The sequence below is a fragment of the Culex quinquefasciatus genome, chromosome 3 (assembly GCF_015732765.1).
Source record: "Culex quinquefasciatus strain JHB chromosome 3, VPISU_Cqui_1.0_pri_paternal, whole genome shotgun sequence".
Lineage (NCBI taxonomy): Eukaryota > Metazoa > Arthropoda > Insecta > Diptera > Culicidae > Culex > Culex quinquefasciatus.
In genome coordinates this window covers 15,362,664-15,379,918 of record NC_051863.1, presented here as the reverse complement: position 1 = coordinate 15,379,918, position 17,255 = coordinate 15,362,664, and the positions used below count along the sequence as shown (strand labels likewise).

Here is a 17,255-nt window from a genome sequence, read left to right as displayed (position 1 = left end):
CCTTCACTGTCATGTGTCATATCAATGTATGCGTGAGACCATCAAGCCATAACGATTGTAAACATAATCAGCTGATCGAAATAATTTTGTTTTTGCTGATCGTCCAGTCAGTACCCGATGAAAAACATAAAAATCAACACCTATGGCCGAAGATGACGGTGGGTTGGTTCCACGGTTGGTTCTGTTTCCAATGGCAGAACTTCATGTGCCAAATCATGCGGCAGCATCAGCAACGACGCACCACAACCGCAACGACAGAGACTAAAAAACTGGTCCTCCCGTTGCTTCCATGTTCTGTCGAAGATTCCTCCTCCACCGAAATCGTGATACCCCTGTTCATGAAAACACCAGTAGTGGAAATTCGGAAAAATCCAATACAAATCTACCAGAATTGGTCCCCATGATGAGCGTTTGGAAACATCCGCGGGGAACGTGTCTACGGAGCAGTTAAGTTGCCTTAAACAACAAAGGCAAAAAGTCGCAAAGATTCCAATAAACGCTACCACAAAATCATACATCGAAACAGAATCAAAGAAACTCAACTGTAGATGAAGATTGAGTGGCGCCCTTGATCGACGCAACATCGCCAAAAGGACGACCAGCAGCAGCAATCTGAGCAGCAGTCCACGAGGGATAAGCATCAGGTTGCTCCGGCGGGCTGTTGAGGAGGCCTCCCGGGTTAATAGTGGGGCAAAAGGAATGTCCTCGTTAGTCAGCCGTTCAAATGACCCTGACCAAGACTGCCCCAATCTTGTTCAGCAAAGCCTGGATTGTGGATCATCGTTAGAATTCCTGAATTCCATCATAATTGTTTTGTTTTCATTTGCTGCCTCACTAGTGCTTACGCTCAATTTAAAAACACACATCACACACACTGAGAAAAGACGGGCGAGCTGTCACGACAGCAGCACCATCAGCGCCGGGTGAGTGGATGCCGAAACAAAATTGCATTTGAAATAACCGTTTTAGAAGGACGATGGATCGGCATTCGAGTGTCCCGTCTGTTTGTCTGTGCTCTGACCCTCCCTCCCCCCATCTGCGTTAAGTATTAAAAGAACGCTCCCTTACTTATAACTCGTTCCTTTTAATCAAAAAGTTGTCCAAAATTGGCCGAAAAACAAAATCTGTCAAAATCTACCATCGTCAAACAAATCGCTAAAATCGAAAAACCTCGCGGACCCTTTTTTTCGCGAATTGCTTGGCCAACTGATCAGGGTTGCCAGGATGGCAGATAAATCTTGGAATGCGAGATTTTGCTAGTGTCCAACAGAATGAAGGTAGACTTGGCTCTTTTCCAGACTTGGACATGTTTTGCCATTTCTTTAGTTTTTAGTTTATTTGAAATGAAGTTTCGTGCGTATTACTAATCCAATTACAAAATTCTTTATTTGTTGTTATGTTTTTGCAGGCATATTATCTTTCTAAATTCAAATTAAGACTTTTGAAACAAAGGAATGGATTTACCAAATTATGGTAAACTGCCTCTTTTGTCAAACATGCACCAGAACTTGCATTAAATTTCATTCCATTTATTTCGTTGTTGAAGCGTTATTTGGGTACTTAATACAACGAATGAATGAACTGAAGGATCAAAGTTACAAAATATACTTTGAAATAATTCTAGAACTTTCTAAGAGAAATATTACCAATGGAATTTCGTCATCGATTGTGTATATTGTCCTTGCTTTCGTAAATGCCAGGATATTTGTTTAGTTCGTCATACTTCGAGAACAATTTGGACGCAAACAATCCAAACCTACTTAAATTGCGTAGGAAATACAATGGGTTCAATTGTCACTTACATTGATGAATTGATGAGTTTTATAAGAAGAAATTCAGTTCATTTCACACTTGGTATAAATACCAAGCCCCAGATGTTCAATCGATATCAGTTCTGAGCTTCATAGTCCCTGAACAGCATCTACTTACCAAGATGAAAGCCATGTTGATTGTCGGATTCTGTGTCTGCCTGATGGCGGTAAGTCCAACTCCAACGAGTTTCCCAATCCCATCTTCTAAGTCCAAACTTTCCCTTAATACAGGCCACCACAGCGTCTCCAGCTCCTCTGCTGTCCACTGCGCTAACGACCCTGCAAACCACCACCTCATCGCTGCAGACCACGATCACCAACCTGCTGACGCAGATCCAGACCGCCCTGGCGAACAACGCCCTGACCAGCGCCGCCGCTTCGGCTCTGACCCAGCTCCAGTCAACGCTCACCGGTCTTCAGTCCACTTTGACCAGCATCGTCTCGAACGGCCTTACCAGTCTTCCCACGACCCTCACCAGCGGCTTGAACACCGTCGCCGCCGGAGTGCAGACCGCCCTGACCACCGCCAACACCCAGCTTAGCGCGGTCATCGCCGCCGGAAGCACCGTCCCGAGCACGCTGATCAGCCAACTGTCCACGGCCACCACGGCACTGAACACCGTCGCCGGGTCTCTGTCGACCCAGGTGAACACGCTGGTGAGCTCGTTGAGTGGACTGTTGACCACGCTGCTCGGAACGGTCGTCGGACTTCCGGGAACGCTGTTGGGTTGAGCCGATTGACAAGATTTGCTGCATGGATTATTTATTTTTTATCATCCACAATTTGAATCATTATTCTACAGCTTGCACTAAAATAAAAGTTGATGAACAGCTTTACCAGCTTGATCCGGATTTAATCCTAGCCGGCTTCCGAACCACCCATATCCTAGGTTATGGACCAAATACTCACCCTTGCCGGCGGATCATCTCGCTCCCATGAAACCCAAGCCCGGCCACATAAATATCCCGGACCGGCACACGGACATCAAATTTTTAATTAAAAAATGTTTCTCCACACTGAGCGTTACAGACACAGACACACAACGTCCGATAACACTACACTTCCTACCCCCTTCGAAAAACACAATTTCCCGTCCACAGCACTATCTGGATGTGCCAAAACCAGCTGGTGTATATTCCACAATCCGTCGTGCAACCTCCTTTCCCTCTCTCCGCGCTCATCGACGCCCTTGTTCCGGCTTTTATTGAACAACCACAAAGCCAACCGCGCTGGCAACACTGTAACTTTGTTCTGTCGTCGTTTTTATATTTCTAGGTTAGTTCCGCGGCGTAACAAACGCACCGACACCGAGTCCACCTCAATCAAGTTTCCATGTTGCTGCCCTCACACTTCCGACACATTTCGGGTGTTGTTCCCACGAGGACACATCCATCCGGAACGGTGATTAACGTACGGTGGCCACTTGCCCGTCCTAGAGACAACACAACGTACACAACACTGCTCTTTGCCTTCTCCTCCTCTTTTTTATGCTATCGTTTTATGCTTCATTTCTCTTTATTCATCACCAGCATCACCATCATCATCATCAGCGTCGTCATTGTTGGCATCCTTGTCGTATCGTCACGGGTGAATTCCGGCGCCCCCATCCGGCCAAATCGCGCGCACTCACGTGGTCCTCCCACACGAGTGCATCCCGCGCGGCGCTCACCAACCCCCAACACCCTCTAAAACATCCGAGTAGGCCGCGACTTCGCGCGCGCTTCTTTTCGCAGAGCACCCCTGGAGAAGTTCAACCGAAACGGCGGTGGCAGCAGCAGGCCATGACGGGCTCTGTCCCGCGTTCGAAGAGAACTGTCAACTCAACGCGGGCTTCGCGTTCGACACGCTTGACGGATGCTGGGAAACTGAAATCATCGCGGCTGGAGCCCGCTTTTGGGGCGTCCAGCAGTCTGGCCGGTCCGTTCCGATGGAACGCTCGGGCAAGGTTCGGGACCCCGATTCGGAGGGGCATGCGCCGTTTTGAGGGGGGGCACAACTCGGGATGAATTTCGCCCCGGAAGGGGTTCGGGATGAACGACGGCGTCGTCGGGTGATTGTTGATTTTTGGACGTGAGGTAAACAATCCGGTACGGGTGGTCGTGGAATCTGGACGGAATGGGCTTTCAGCGAGATGTGAGAACGAACACGTGGACGGGAGTTTGGAGGTGTTGAAAGGTCGGACTGATAACGCGTGTCGCACTTTTTCCAATTCTCCCTTCTACTTACCCAAGTGAAGCGGGGTTGTTTCACTGTTCAGCATTTTACTTTTTGCAATTTGTTTTTTGTTTTTTTTTTTTGCTTTTTTGCTTTTTTGCTTTTTTTGCTTTTTTTGCTTTTTTGCTTTTTTGCTTTTTTGCTTTTTTGCTTTTTTGCTTTTTTGCTTTTTTTGCTTTTTTGCTTTTTTGCTTTTTTGCTTTTTTGCTTTTTTGCTTTTGCTTTTTGCTTTTTGCTTTGCTTTTTGCTTTTTGCTTTTGCTTTTTTGCTTTTTGCTTTGCTTTGCTTTTTGCTTTTGCTTTTGCTTTTTGCTTTTTGCTTTTTTGCTTTTTGCTTTTTTGCTTTTTTTTTTGCTTTTGCTTTTTGCTTTTGCTTTTTGCTTTTTTGCTTTGCTTTGCTTTTTGCTTTTGCTTTTTGCTTTTTTTTTTTTGCTTTTTGCTTTTTGCTTTTTGCTTTTTTGCTTTTTTTTTGCTTTTGCTTTTTTTTTTGCTTTTGCTTTTTTTGCTTTTTGCTTTTTTGCTTTTTGCTTTTTTGCTTTTTGCTTTTTGCTTTTTGCTTTTGCTTTTTGCTTTTGCTTTTTTTTTGCTTTTTGCTTTTGCTTTTTGCTTTTTTGCTTTTTTGCTTTTTGCTTTTTGCTTTTTGCTTTGCTTTTCTTTTTGCTTTTTGCTTTTTTGCTTTTTGCTTTTTGCTTTTGCTTTTTGCTTTTTGCTTTTTTGCTTTTGCTTTTTGCTTTTTTGCTTTTGCTTTTTTGCTTTTTGCTTTTTGCTTTTTGCTTTTTGCTTTTTGCTTTTGCTTTTTGCTTTTTTGCTTTTTGCTTTTTTGCTTTTTGCTTTTTTGCTTTTTTTTTTTTGCTTTTGCTTTTTGCTTTTTTTTTGCTTTTTGCTTTTTTTTTTGCTTTTTGCTTTTGCTTTTGCTTTTGCTTTTTTTTGCTTTTTGCTTTTGCTTTTTTGCTTTTTGCTTTTGCTTTTTGCTTTTTGCTTTTTGCTTTTTCTTTTTGCTTTGCTTTTGCTTTTTGCTTTTGCTTTTTTGCTTTTTGCTTTTTGCTTTTTGCTTTTTTGCTTTTTGCTTTTTTGCTTTTTGCTTTTTGCTTTTTGATTGTTTGCTTTTTTGCTTTTTTGCTTTTTTGCTTTTTTGCTTTTTTTGCTTTTTTGCTTTTTTGCTTTTTTGCTTTTTTGCTTTTTTGCTTTTTTGCTTTTTTTGTTTTTTGTTTTTAGTTTTTTGTTTTTTTGTTTTTTGTTTTTTGTTTCGCGTATAAATACTATGGAATCCTTTTAAGCAACCATGCGCAACCACTCATTTTTGCTACACCCACGTTAAAATTTTGGAAAACCGATCGCGAGAACAATTTTAAATACAAATCTCTATATTAACCATGGTCCTAAGCCCAATCCTTTTATGGTTACAGCGGCTTTAAAAATAAAAATGTTGAAAAAACTGATTTGTACCCCGTTGGTACAACTAAACAGTGACGAACTGTAACTTTTTACATGGGACTTACACACACTATCAAACCAAACTTTTGGTAGTAAGTGTGAGCTCTGTGTAAAGAGGGTGTCAAACTAAAAAGTGACCCCGTTCGTTTCACAACAGTTGGTGGCAAACCATCGGGGTGTCAGTGTATTTTGGCCATTTCTATATGTGAGACTTGATTTTTCAGTCTCGAAAATATTCCCATAAAGATATATGCTTAATCACATCGCTCGTAACTAAAAACAATATTTTTTCAGTGTAGTTCAGTGAATGGTAGAGCGTTCAATTTCCCGGGGTTAAAATATTCCCGGGAAACGGGAAATTTTTAAACATTTTTTTCTGGAAACCAGGGAATTCCCGGAAAATTTGAAATTCATCGAAAATAAGTGTGATGATCATTTAGTGACTTGACTGCTTGTAAAAAAACACACTACATCAAAAAATTTTTTTTCTAAATTTATATGCTGTTTATCAGTTCTTTCAAAATATCAAAAAGTAATGATTAGTATTTTTTATAAGGAAGTATGTATTATTTTTTGGACAGTTAGTAAAAAAATCAATGGTACAAACCGATAGAATTGCTTTGAATTCGTCTCTTTGACCAGTTTAGGAGAATGTTATAAAGAATAATATTGAAAATGAAGTTCAAGTGAAAAAATAATGTTGCATGTATGTTTTCATGGCAAAAAAAATTATTTGAAACAAAAAAATCAAAAATACGTTATTTATGTCAAATAATTGTTTCAGAACAAATTATACAAAATCAGAACAAATCATGATAGAAAAATAGATTAGTTTTTAATTAACCTTAAAAATCTCCTTTTTCACTTGTATTTTTATGGAATAACAACTCAAAGTTTTCAAATATTTGGACCGAGTTTTTTTTAAATATGTTGTTGTTCTATAATGATAAAAAAAACTAGTTTAGTAGTTTCATATTTAAACCTCTTACGTCCTTGGTAGCTCTAGTGCTTTGTAAATTTCAACTTTAAACTGTACTTTCTCGATCACTTTTTAACAAATTAACTTAATTCTTCTTGCACAACACTTTTAGCGACATTTAATCATTTAATGATACCAATTCAATTTTCATCCAAATGCATTTTACAGGCGTACAGATGTTTCCAATCATAAGTTTTGAAAATATCGAGGTATCGAGAAATTAAAAAGAGAGATGTGAGCCGGTAACATGGAGTGAAACTTTAGCAACTGTCATGGAAAATTTCACAGCAGCTTGACAGTAAGATTAACTCCATGTTGCACTTTTAATTTCTCGATTGACGGATTTTTTTTCGCAAGAAAAAGATCTTTTCGTGGGACTGTACATTGGTATTTCATGAAAATTTAAAATGTTTTCAAAGGAGTTCAAACATGCTGAATATGTTTAAAAAATGGAAAAATTTAAATGGTTATCAGTTGATTAAACTTTAATTTTCATTAAAATTTTGAAGTTTTTCGAAAAAATATTCTTTTGCTCCCTGATTATTCAGGCCAACTTTGAAGGAGTAAGGCGACATAAACTTTGAAAAATATTTGCAACGGCCTAAATTAGCTGACATTAATAATAAAATTATATTGAAAAATGGTTTAAGACAAACATAAGGAAAATTGGACCAACTTTCAGGTTAAACTATTTTCGAGACTGAAAAATTAATTTTGTCTGTCATATATTGTGGATTTAGCTGGTAGCTGGATTTTCTGGCATCTTCTCACGGTTATTGGAAACGGTCGTAGATAAACCTAGGGGTTCCCTATTGGAGTGAAAAAGTTTAATTTATAAAAAAAATATGGATTAAAATTTTGGTTTTTAATCACTTTTCCGACATCAGGAATAATTGTTTGAACATTCTCTCATTTTTTTTTTGTTCAGTAGGAAAAATATTATTTTTCTTGAAAAAACTTTCATTTTTAATCACATGATCACCCCTAATGCTGGCTCGATGCCACCATCAGGCGACCGCTTGTTTTGTTTGTCAACAAAGCTGCAGCCTGATGGTGAGACGAAGTGAGAGGGGGAGAGGGTTTGACATTTTTATGCCCGCATCTGGCCCGCCGCCTATTTCGTCAGTCGTTGAGCCGACGACGGTCGTTTCCAACGACCGAGTCCAACTGGGTACTGATCGTACAATATGACTTAAAAATGTAAATTTCCACAACTATTCAATAATTTCGGAAGGGCATAAAAATCATTTTCCCATAATTTATTGATTTTTTTTATTTACGCCTGAATAGGTAAATCTTTTTCACGTTTTTTTTTCCAAATCAAATGAAGATTTAATTACAGTCTGTGTCTTTGTTTTAATATTCTTGTCTAGCCTTGAATTCATTATGTTACTTAAATTTTTCTTTTGCATTTTTGACTTTTAAGTCTAGTCAGAATATTTTCTAAAAAGTTTTCATTCAGGGGGGAACCCTCAGAGGTTTAATGTTTTGCATAAAACTTTTAAAAATATTATCTATTTTCAGCTTGTCTTTCACAAACCTTCTCCACAAGCGCCAAAATGCAGGCAACACTCGAAACTCTCGCAAGGTTCGAAGGGCGTTCGTTCCACTTTCCCTTGCGTTCCCCTCCCTTGAAGGAACTGTCAAAATTGCATGAGCTGTCGCGCATCGAAAAAAAGGTAATCAAAGCGAGAAAATTCGATATCAGTGGGAGGTGGTTCTTGAGCCTGAATTTCTTTCCAATTTCCACCGCAAAATCAGGTGAGATTGGTTCAATTTGCTTGTGCGGCAACTTCCTTAATCCCGTATCTTCAACTGCAGCAGCACCCCGTTCCGATGGCCGCGACGCTCAAGCCCTACCTGACGGCCGTCCGGCACACCCTGACCGCGGCGATGTGTTTGACCAACTTTTCGTCGCAGGTCGTCGAACGGCACAACAAGCCGGAGGTCGAGGTGCGGTCCAGCAAGGAGCTGCTGCTGACGCCGGTGGTCATTTCGCGCAACGAGAAGGAACGCGTCCTGATCGAAACGTCGGTCAACTCGGTCCGGATCAGCATCGCCGTCAAGCAGGCCGACGAGATCGAGAAGATCCTGTGCCACAAGTTCACCCGGTTCATGATGATGCGGGCGGAGAACTTTATCATCCTGCGGCGGAAACCGATCGAGGGCTACGACATTAGCTTCCTGATTACGAACTTTCACACGGAGCAGATGTACAAGCACAAGCTGGTCGATTTTGTAATTCACTTTATGGAGGAGATTGATAAGGAAATCAGCGAAATGAAGCTGGCGGTCAACGCGCGCGCCCGTATCTGTTCGGAGGAGTTTCTGAAGCGGTTCTAAAGGGGGTGCCGCGGGTGGGAAATGCGTGCATTTATTCAACGAGAGCAATTTATTTTGGAATTCCAACGTTTTGTTTTTTTTTATCGTGAAAGGTAAGTTTGTCTCAAAACCATGACTCATCAGCGATTAATCCCCTTCTTTTATGGAACAGTTTTGTTCTTCTTTATTTTAGCGTTCGGAGTTAAACCCGGTGGAACGAATATGCTAAGGCTAAGAAAAAAAAATCAACAACCCTTTCTAGAAGACATGTTTCAAGTATTACAGTTACTACGAATTAAAGTGTATCCGATTAATCATGAGCCAAATGTAAGTACGTTAGATTAACCCTTCTTCAAACAGCAGCGTGTCTGATTTAATTTGGTTGAGAAATGTCCTTGAAGGTTTACTGTTCGATTTGAATTTGATGTTGGCCTTTCGCAGGAGACCCATTTAAAAGTTTATCTCTCTCACCAGTGCTCCACTTACTTTTACTTTAAAATTTGTCTCTGAATTAGCTAAACATTTCCAGCTGTCAGATTGCTTAAGCGCCCTTTTCAAATGTTGCTCCAGAATTTAAGTTTTTTTTCGCCATATTTTCAAAAATGATAAATTGAAGTGTTGAAATATCTATGAATATCTGGCTTAAATATTTCGCACGCGTGGTTGCCCCCTGTGGATTCTGTAAAAAGTGATCTGTGCACAGAATCCTCTCTTCTGTTAACCGTAACGCAGTGTGGCTGGCCGCTTTTATTTTTCTTATTAGCGAGTAAGACGTTTTTGGTCATTATTTTAAAACCATTTCGAAGCATATTATTAAAAATCTAAAAAAAACTGTGGAAACGGCTCGTAAACCTTTGACCGCCGCGGGTCAGAGTCGAGACGGCTAAAAGAAAGTGGCGCGACAATGTGGGAAAGTTAAGTAATTTGTGATTGTAGACGGTATTGTTTTGAATCGCAGTATGTTGAGTCAACTGCTGTGGATGTACCTGAAACATCGCACAACGGGGTTTCTCTTCTCTTCATTCTCAGTTACCATTTATCTCCTATTTTTATTTTGCTCTACTGATTGTCACTTCTTCACTGATTCTTCTATTTAATATCCATAATTTGATTTTGATTTTATTAACTTTTGATTCTCTTATTTCTCAAAGCTTTTCAACTCTTTTTTACCAATTGATACGGCTGTAACAAACTTTGCTTTTTTCTTAGAAATATACTTTTCCTTAATGCACTAGTAATATCAAGTCTATTTATCATTTTCCTAATCTTTTTTTGATTTTATTGCGAATTTATTTATTTGAATAATTCTTTATCTGTTACTATAATCTAAGCTTGTTTTTTTTATTTATTTATCAACTATTGTCTAATTTTACATCTACTACATCCAGCTTCTCATTTTTGTTCTTTAAAATACAATCATCATTCTCTTACTATTGATTCTTGATTTTTTATAAAATATATTATCTTTTACTGTCTATTTTTTTCAATCATCACCCTTTTTTTCTAACAAGTGAGGTTTGAGCCCTTACTCAATTTATGGATTGGTTTAAGGATTATCAAAAATACACTGAAAATTGCGGATTGCAAATTGCGAATAGCCCAAGATGTTACAAAAAAACTTATAAAAAATGCAGGAGGGAGCAACTCACCTAATAAAATACAAAAATCATTTACTGAAACTGGTTTTTTGAAAAGTGCTCTAAGCGTCAAAATTTTCAAAAATCGAATACGAGAACCGATTTTCCAGACAATTTCACATAAAAGTCTCCATATTGACCACAGGCTTAAGTTCAATTCTTATGAAGTTATAGCGGTTTTCAAAATAAAAATGTTGAAAAAATGGTTTTTGGTGGTTTTTGGCAATTTCTATATGACAGACTTGATTTTTTAGTCTCGAAAATATTTTCTTACCGTAAAGCTCGTCCAATTTCCCAAAAGATTGTCTTCGACTACTTGTCAAAAAAAAAAATCGTTTTTTGATAATTTAAGCTAATTTACTTTCCAGATTACTACCATCAACCGAACCACAATGGAAAAAGGTGCAGGTGGTTATGTTACACATGACCAGTATGACAAAGAACTTTGCAAGATGGTTGTTGTTTTTTTTTTTTTTTTTTTAATTTATATTTATTTAAATTTCTTTTCCATGTACATTCATTCAATTAAAATATTATTGAGTGTCCAATCACAAACGATGACTTTTCACCTCAATTTTAAATACTAGCAACTTTCATTTATTCATGAAATATTGTAGCTTTTGCTATTCAGTGATTTCAAATGTAGGAGGTCCTACATGTACAAAAGGGAAAAGGGATACCTTAAAACTAACTTATAAACTATATAAAGAGCGGATCAATGCAGCTGAAGACTGCAATGATTTTTGTCGAAATGCATCAATTATCTTATTGGACATAACATCCAAAGTGTCAACTTCGGCTAATTGATGAAGTTCACTGGTGCTGAACCAGGGAGGAAGTTTCAGAATCATTTTCAGAATTTTGTTCTGAATCCTCTGAAGTTTTTTCTTCCTGGTTAAGCAACAGCTTGTCCAGATCGGCACAGCATAAAGCATGGCAGGTCTGAAAATTTGTTTATAAATTAACAGTTTATTCTTGAGACAAAGTCTAGAATTCCTGTTTATAAGTGGATACAAACATTTAATATATTTGTTACATTTAACCTGGATACTTTCAATGTGATCCTTGTAAGTAAGGTTTTGTCAAAACCAAGTCCAAGATATTTCACTTGATCCTCCCACTTTAAATTTACCTCATTCATCTTTATAATGTGATGACTTTTGGTTTAAGAAAATCAGCCCTTGGTTTGTGAGGGAAAATAATAAGTTGAGTTTTGCAGCATTTGGAGTAATTTTCCATTCTTTCAAATAAGAATTGAAAATATCCAAGCTTTTTGTAATCTTCTTGTGATGACACGAAGGCTTCTGCCTTTGGCGGAGATGCTTGTGTCATCAGCAAAAAGTGATTTCTGACATCCTGGGGGCAAATCAGGCAAGTCAGAAGTAAAAATATTGTATAAAATTGGACCCAAAATGCTTCCTTGAGGGACGCCAGCACGTACAGGTAGTTGATCAGATTTGCTATTCTGATAACATACCTGCAGAGTACGATCCGTCAAATAATTTTGAATAATTTTCACGATATAAATCGGAAAATTAAACCTTTTCAATTTCGCAATCAAACCTTTATGCCAAACACTGTCAAATGCTTTTTCTATGTCTAGAAGAGCAGCGCCAGTAGAATAGCCCTCAGATTTGTTGCTTCGAATTAAATTTGAAACTCTCAACAACTGATGAGTAGTTGAATGCCCAAGGCGAAATCCAAACTGCTCATCAGCGAAAATTGAATTTTCATTAATGTGCGTCATCATTCTATTAAGAATTATTCTTTCGAATAATTTACTAATAGATGAAAGCAAACTAATGGGCCGATAGCTTGAGGCTTCAGCAGGATTTTTATCCGGTTTCAAAATCGGAATTACTTTGGCATTTTTCCAACTACTGGGAAAATATGCCAAATCAAAACATTTGTTGAAAATTTTGACCAAGCAACTTAAAGTTGCTTCTGGTAATTTTTAATTAAAATGTAAAAATGCCATCCTCACCAGGGGCTTTCATATTCTTAAATTTTTGATAATAGATTTTATTTCATTCAGATCCGTATTAAAAACTTCATCTGATGAAAATTCTTGTTCAACAATATTCTGAAATTCTATTGAAATTTGATTTTCAATAGGACTCAAAACATTCAAGTTGAAATTATGAGCACTCTCAAACTGCTGAGCAAGTTTTTGAGCTATTTCCCCATTAGTTAATAGAATATTATCACCATCGTTTAAAGAAGGGATGGGTTTTTGAGGTTTCTTAAGAACCTTTGAAAGTTTCCAAAAAGGTTTGGAATAAGGTTTAATTTGTTCGACATCTCTTGCGAACTTTTCATTTCGCAGGAGAGTGAATCTGTGGTCAATAACCTTTTGCAAATCTTTTTGAATTCGCTTCAGTGCAGGATCACGAGAACGTTGATACTGTCTTCGGCGAACATTTTCAGACGAATCAGAAGCTGAAGATCGTCATCAATAATGGGAGAATCAAATTTGACTTGGACTTTAGGAATAGCAATATTCCTAGCATCCAAAATTGCATTAGTTAAAGATTCCAAGGCTGAATCAATATCAGCTTTGGTTTCTAAAACAAAATCATGATTTAAATTATTCTCAATATGATGCTGATACCTGTCCCAATTAGCTTTGTGGTAATTAAACACAGAACTATTGGGTCTGGTAACTGCTTCATGAGAAAGTGAAAAAGTTACTGGAAGGTGATCAGAATCAAAATCAGCATGAGTCACTAAAGGACCACAATACTGACTTTGATTTGTCAAAACCAAATCAATTGTTGATGGATTTCTAAGAGAAGAAAAGCAAGTTGGCCCATTTGGGTATAAAACCGAATAAAGACCAGAAGTGCAATCTCTGAATAGAATTTTACCATTGGAATTTACTTTTGAATTATTCCAAGATTGGTGTTTGGCATTAAAATCACCGATGATCAAAAATCGAGATCTATGCCGAGTAAGTTTATTCAAATCCCCTTTGAAATAATTTTTATTTTCCCCAGTGCATTGGAAAGGCAAATATGCAGCTGCAATCATAATTTTCCCAAAAGAAGTTTCAAGTTCAATGCCCAAACTTTCAATAACTTTTAACTTAAAGTCACGTAACGTGCTATAAGTCATACTACGGTGGATAACTATTGCAACTCCACCGCCATTTCGATTCATTCGGTTATTGGTTATAACTTTATAATCTGGATCACTTTTCAAATAAGTGCCAGTTTTTAAAAATGTTTCGGTTATAACAGCAACATGCACGTTATGAACTCGTAAAAAGTTGAAAAATTCATTTTCTTTCGCTTTTAAAGAACGAGCATTAAAATTCATAATATTGATGGAATTACTTAGATCCATGATTAAACTTCAGGGTAAGAACAACATCATTCGCAAATTTTAATCCAATCTGGATAGCTTCCATCATGGATGTAGCATTACTCATTGTTTGAATCAAACCAAACAGTGAGTTTTGCAAAAAAGTCATTTTTTCAAACGTAACATCGCCGAGATCAGAAAATCCCAAAGCGTTGCCAGCAGAAACATTTTCAAATGAGATTTGAGGTACCTGCCCAATTTCAGAAAGATTGGTAGAGGATTTAAAATTCGTGGATGAACCCGAAACGACGTTAGCATAAGAAATGCCATTGTTGTTACCTAACTTTTCCACGGTAGGGGTATTTCTAGAATTGTTCGAGTGAGACAGCACGAACGTTTGATTTAAAGATGCAGGTACAACCTGACTTTGAGAAAATTTCGGTTTGGATTTCGGCTGATGCTTAGCACGAGAATCCAAAACCTTTTTCTGATGGGGCAATCCCAGAAATTTGATTTGTGATTTCCACCACAATTTGCACATTTAAATTGGGTGACTTCTTTCACGGGACAATTGTCCTTGTCGTGAGAAGAATCCCCGCAAACCATGCATTTTGGAACCATGGCGCAATGATCAGTACCGTGACCGAATGCCTGGCAACGCCGGCACTGGGTCAGATTCTGGCCATTACCGCCATGTTTCTTAAAATGCTCCCACTTTACCCGTACATGGAACAAAAACTGAACTTTGTCCAAAAGTTTCAAATTGTTGATTTCATTTCTGTTGAAATGAATCAGATAAAATTGTGAAGTCAAACCAAAGCGAGAAATATTCCCGTTTGATTTTTTCTTCATCGGTATTACTTGGGATGGGGCAAAGCCAAGCAACACCTTAAGTTCGTTTTTGATCTCATCCACCGACAAGTCGTTGGAGAGACCTTTCAAGACCGCCTTGAATGGCCGAGCATTCTTGGTCTCATACGTGTAGAAATTGTGTTTGTGGTTTTCAAATAACCAACAAAAGTTTGGTGATCTTGTAAAGATTCCGTCAACAAGCGACATTCTCCTCTTCGACCAAGCTGGAACGAAACTTTCAAATTGCAAGTTTCCTTGCAATTCTTCAGTTGCGTTCGAAAGCTGGCCAAATCGGAGACGGAAGTCACTACAATTGGCGGAGCCTTTACTCGTTTCTCGACGGCAGAAGGCTCAGTACGAGGAGAAGGTTCCTTGTCATCAGTTTCGGATAAAACACCGAAACTGTTTGTCAATGGAATTGGAGGATTGACCTCACATTCAGAATCAGAATCAGACCTCAGAAGAGGCTGTTTTCTTTTTCTGTTTCCGTTAGCCGGTTTAGCGTTCAAACGCTTCACCGACGTATCGACCAAATCTTCAGAAGATTTGCGTTTACCTTTGTTTTGACGCATTTTGCAAGCAAAGTTCTCTTAAAAAGATGGCTTCGTTTGTAAAATACAACAAAATTTCAGGCGGGGTTAGTCTTGAAAAGACTGTTTAGAATTTTAAAAAATAACTCAGGTAGTCTTTAAAAAGACTGTGAATTTTGTTTTGAAATAACTCTGGGCTTAGGTAGTAAAAAATACCGCAGCTCTAGTGTCCGTTCACCACGAAGGTTCGCAAGACACTGTGCAAGATGGTTGTTGAAATTTTCGATTACATTGTCTGGTCCAATTTTCCCAAGATTCACTAGATTCATAATTACCATAAAGTTTGATACCCATTTTGCCCCTACTCTTATGGTTCGGCAAATGTCCCCCCATCGGAACATCCCCGTGGCCTCCGGCCACTTCGGATTGTGGCCACTTCTGCTGAAATGTCAAATTTCATATCTAGTATCAAAAATCATAAAGTTTGATACCCATATTGCCCCAACTCTTATGGTTCAGCAAATGTCCTCCCATCGGAACATCCCCGGGGCCTCCGGTCACTCCGGTTTATGGCCACTACTGCCGAAATGGCAAATTTCATATTCAGTATCAAAAACCATAAAGTTTGATACCCATATTGCCCCTACTTTTATGGTTCGGCAAATGTACCCCCGCCCCTCGGAACATCCCCGGGCCTCCGGCCACTCCGGATTGTGGCCACTACTGCCGAAATGTCAAATTTCATGTCCAGTATCAAAAACCATAAAGTTTGATACCCATATTGCCCCTACTTTTATGGTTCGGCAAATGTACCCCCGCCCCTCGGAACATCCCCGGGCCTCCGGCCACTCCGGATTGTGGCCACTACTGCCGAAATGTCAAATTTCATGTCCAGTATCAAAAACCATAAAGTTTGATACCCATATTACCCCAACTCTTATAGTCCGGCAAATGTCCCCCCATCGGAACATCCGCGGGGCCTCCGGCCACTCCGGATTGTGGCCACTACTGCCGAAATGTCAAATTTCATGTCCAGTATCAAAAACCATAAAGTTTGATACCCATATTGCCCCTACTTTTATGGTTCGGCAAATGTCCCCCCATCGGAACATCCGAAGGGCCTCCGGCCACTCCGGATTGTGGCCACTACTGCCGAAATGTCAAATTTCATGTCCAGTAGCAAAAACCATAATGTTTGATACCCATATTGCCCCAACTCTTACGGCCCGGCAAATGTCCCCCTACCGGAACATCCGCGGGGCCTCCGGCCACTCCGGATTGTGGCCACTACTGCCGAAGTGTCAAATTTCATGTCCAGTATCAAAAACCATAAAGTTTGATACCCATATTGCCCCAACTCTTACGGTCCGGAAAATGTCCCCCCATCGGAATATCCGCGGGGCCTCCGGCCACTCCGGATTGTGGCCACTACTGCCGAAATGTCAAATTTCATGTCCAGTAGCAAAAACCATAAAGTTTGATACCCATATTGCCCCAACTCTTACGGTCCGGCAAATGTCCCCCCATCGGATCATCCGCGGGCCTCCGGCCACTCCGGATTGTGGCCACTACTGCCGAAATGTCAAATTTCATGTCCAGTAGCAAAAACCATAAAGTTTGATACCCATATTGCCCCAACTCTTACGGCCCGGCAAATGTCCCCCTACCGGAACATCCGCGGGGCCTCCGGCCACTCCGGATTGTGGCCACTACTGCCGAAATGTCAAATTTCATATCCAGAATCAAAAACCATAAAGTTTGATAACCATATTGCCCCTACTCTTATGGTTCGGCAAATGTCCTCCCATCGGAACATCCCCGGGGCCTCCGGCCACTCCAGTCCAGGTGGTGGCCAGTTCCAATGATCGACTCCCGCGACTACCATGTCTTAGCTGGTCCTTGCCTCCAAGCCATCTGCTCCCAGACCTCCAGGCCGTCTGCTACCGGGCCACCAGGCCATCTGCTTCTGGTGTGTTTTCGTCGACGTCCAGCAATAGAATGAATTTTTAGGACCGACCGAGCCGAGTTTTGTTGGCTCGTCGACGATCCGAAAATTATGAGGTGGAGTGGGGGTGACTTTAGATACATCAATCTCACGTCTCTCGATTGACTGATTGGGAAACGTTCGTTCATCCAACCAGCGTGCACCAAAAAGAGGGGAAATTTGCCGAGA

General features: G+C 39.5%; 3 protein-coding genes across 5 annotated transcripts in view; 2 read left to right on the top strand and 1 right to left on the bottom strand.

Annotated features, from left to right (window-relative positions):
• The window catches only part of LOC6054176 (lachesin), a 149,789-nt gene extending 146,119 nt beyond the window's left edge, over positions 1–3,670 (bottom strand). The window contains exon 1 of the mRNA XM_038262948.1: positions 2,722–3,670. The gene's annotated coding sequence lies outside the window, so the exon portion shown is untranslated. The remainder of the gene's footprint in view (positions 1–2,721) is intronic.
• Positions 1,894–2,657, top strand: LOC119769662 (hepatitis A virus cellular receptor 1-like). The gene is made up of 2 exons (XM_038262950.1): positions 1,894–1,978; positions 2,043–2,657. The coding sequence occupies exons 1-2, from the start codon at positions 1,934–1,936 to the stop codon at positions 2,541–2,543; spliced, it is 546 nt and encodes a 181-aa protein (XP_038118878.1). The 5' UTR covers positions 1,894–1,933; the 3' UTR covers positions 2,544–2,657.
• A 4,394-nt stretch (positions 3,671–8,064) lies between the features above and the next one.
• LOC6047993 (actin-related protein 2/3 complex subunit 4) lies at positions 8,065–9,119 on the top strand. 3 transcript variants are annotated; one of them, XM_038265680.1, is made up of 3 exons: positions 8,065–8,199; positions 8,263–8,873; positions 8,933–9,119. In XM_038265680.1, exon 2 carries the CDS (start codon positions 8,275–8,277, stop codon positions 8,779–8,781), a length of 507 nt encoding a protein of 168 aa, XP_038121608.1. In that variant the 5' UTR covers positions 8,065–8,199; positions 8,263–8,274; the 3' UTR covers positions 8,782–8,873; positions 8,933–9,119. The 3 variants fall into 3 exon arrangements, with proteins under 3 accessions (XP_038121608.1, XP_038121607.1, XP_038121606.1); XM_038265679.1 differs by having other exon boundaries at positions 8,260–8,873; positions 8,954–9,119; XM_038265678.1 differs by having other exon boundaries at positions 8,260–8,873.
• The last annotated feature ends 8,136 nt before the right edge of the window (positions 9,120–17,255 follow it).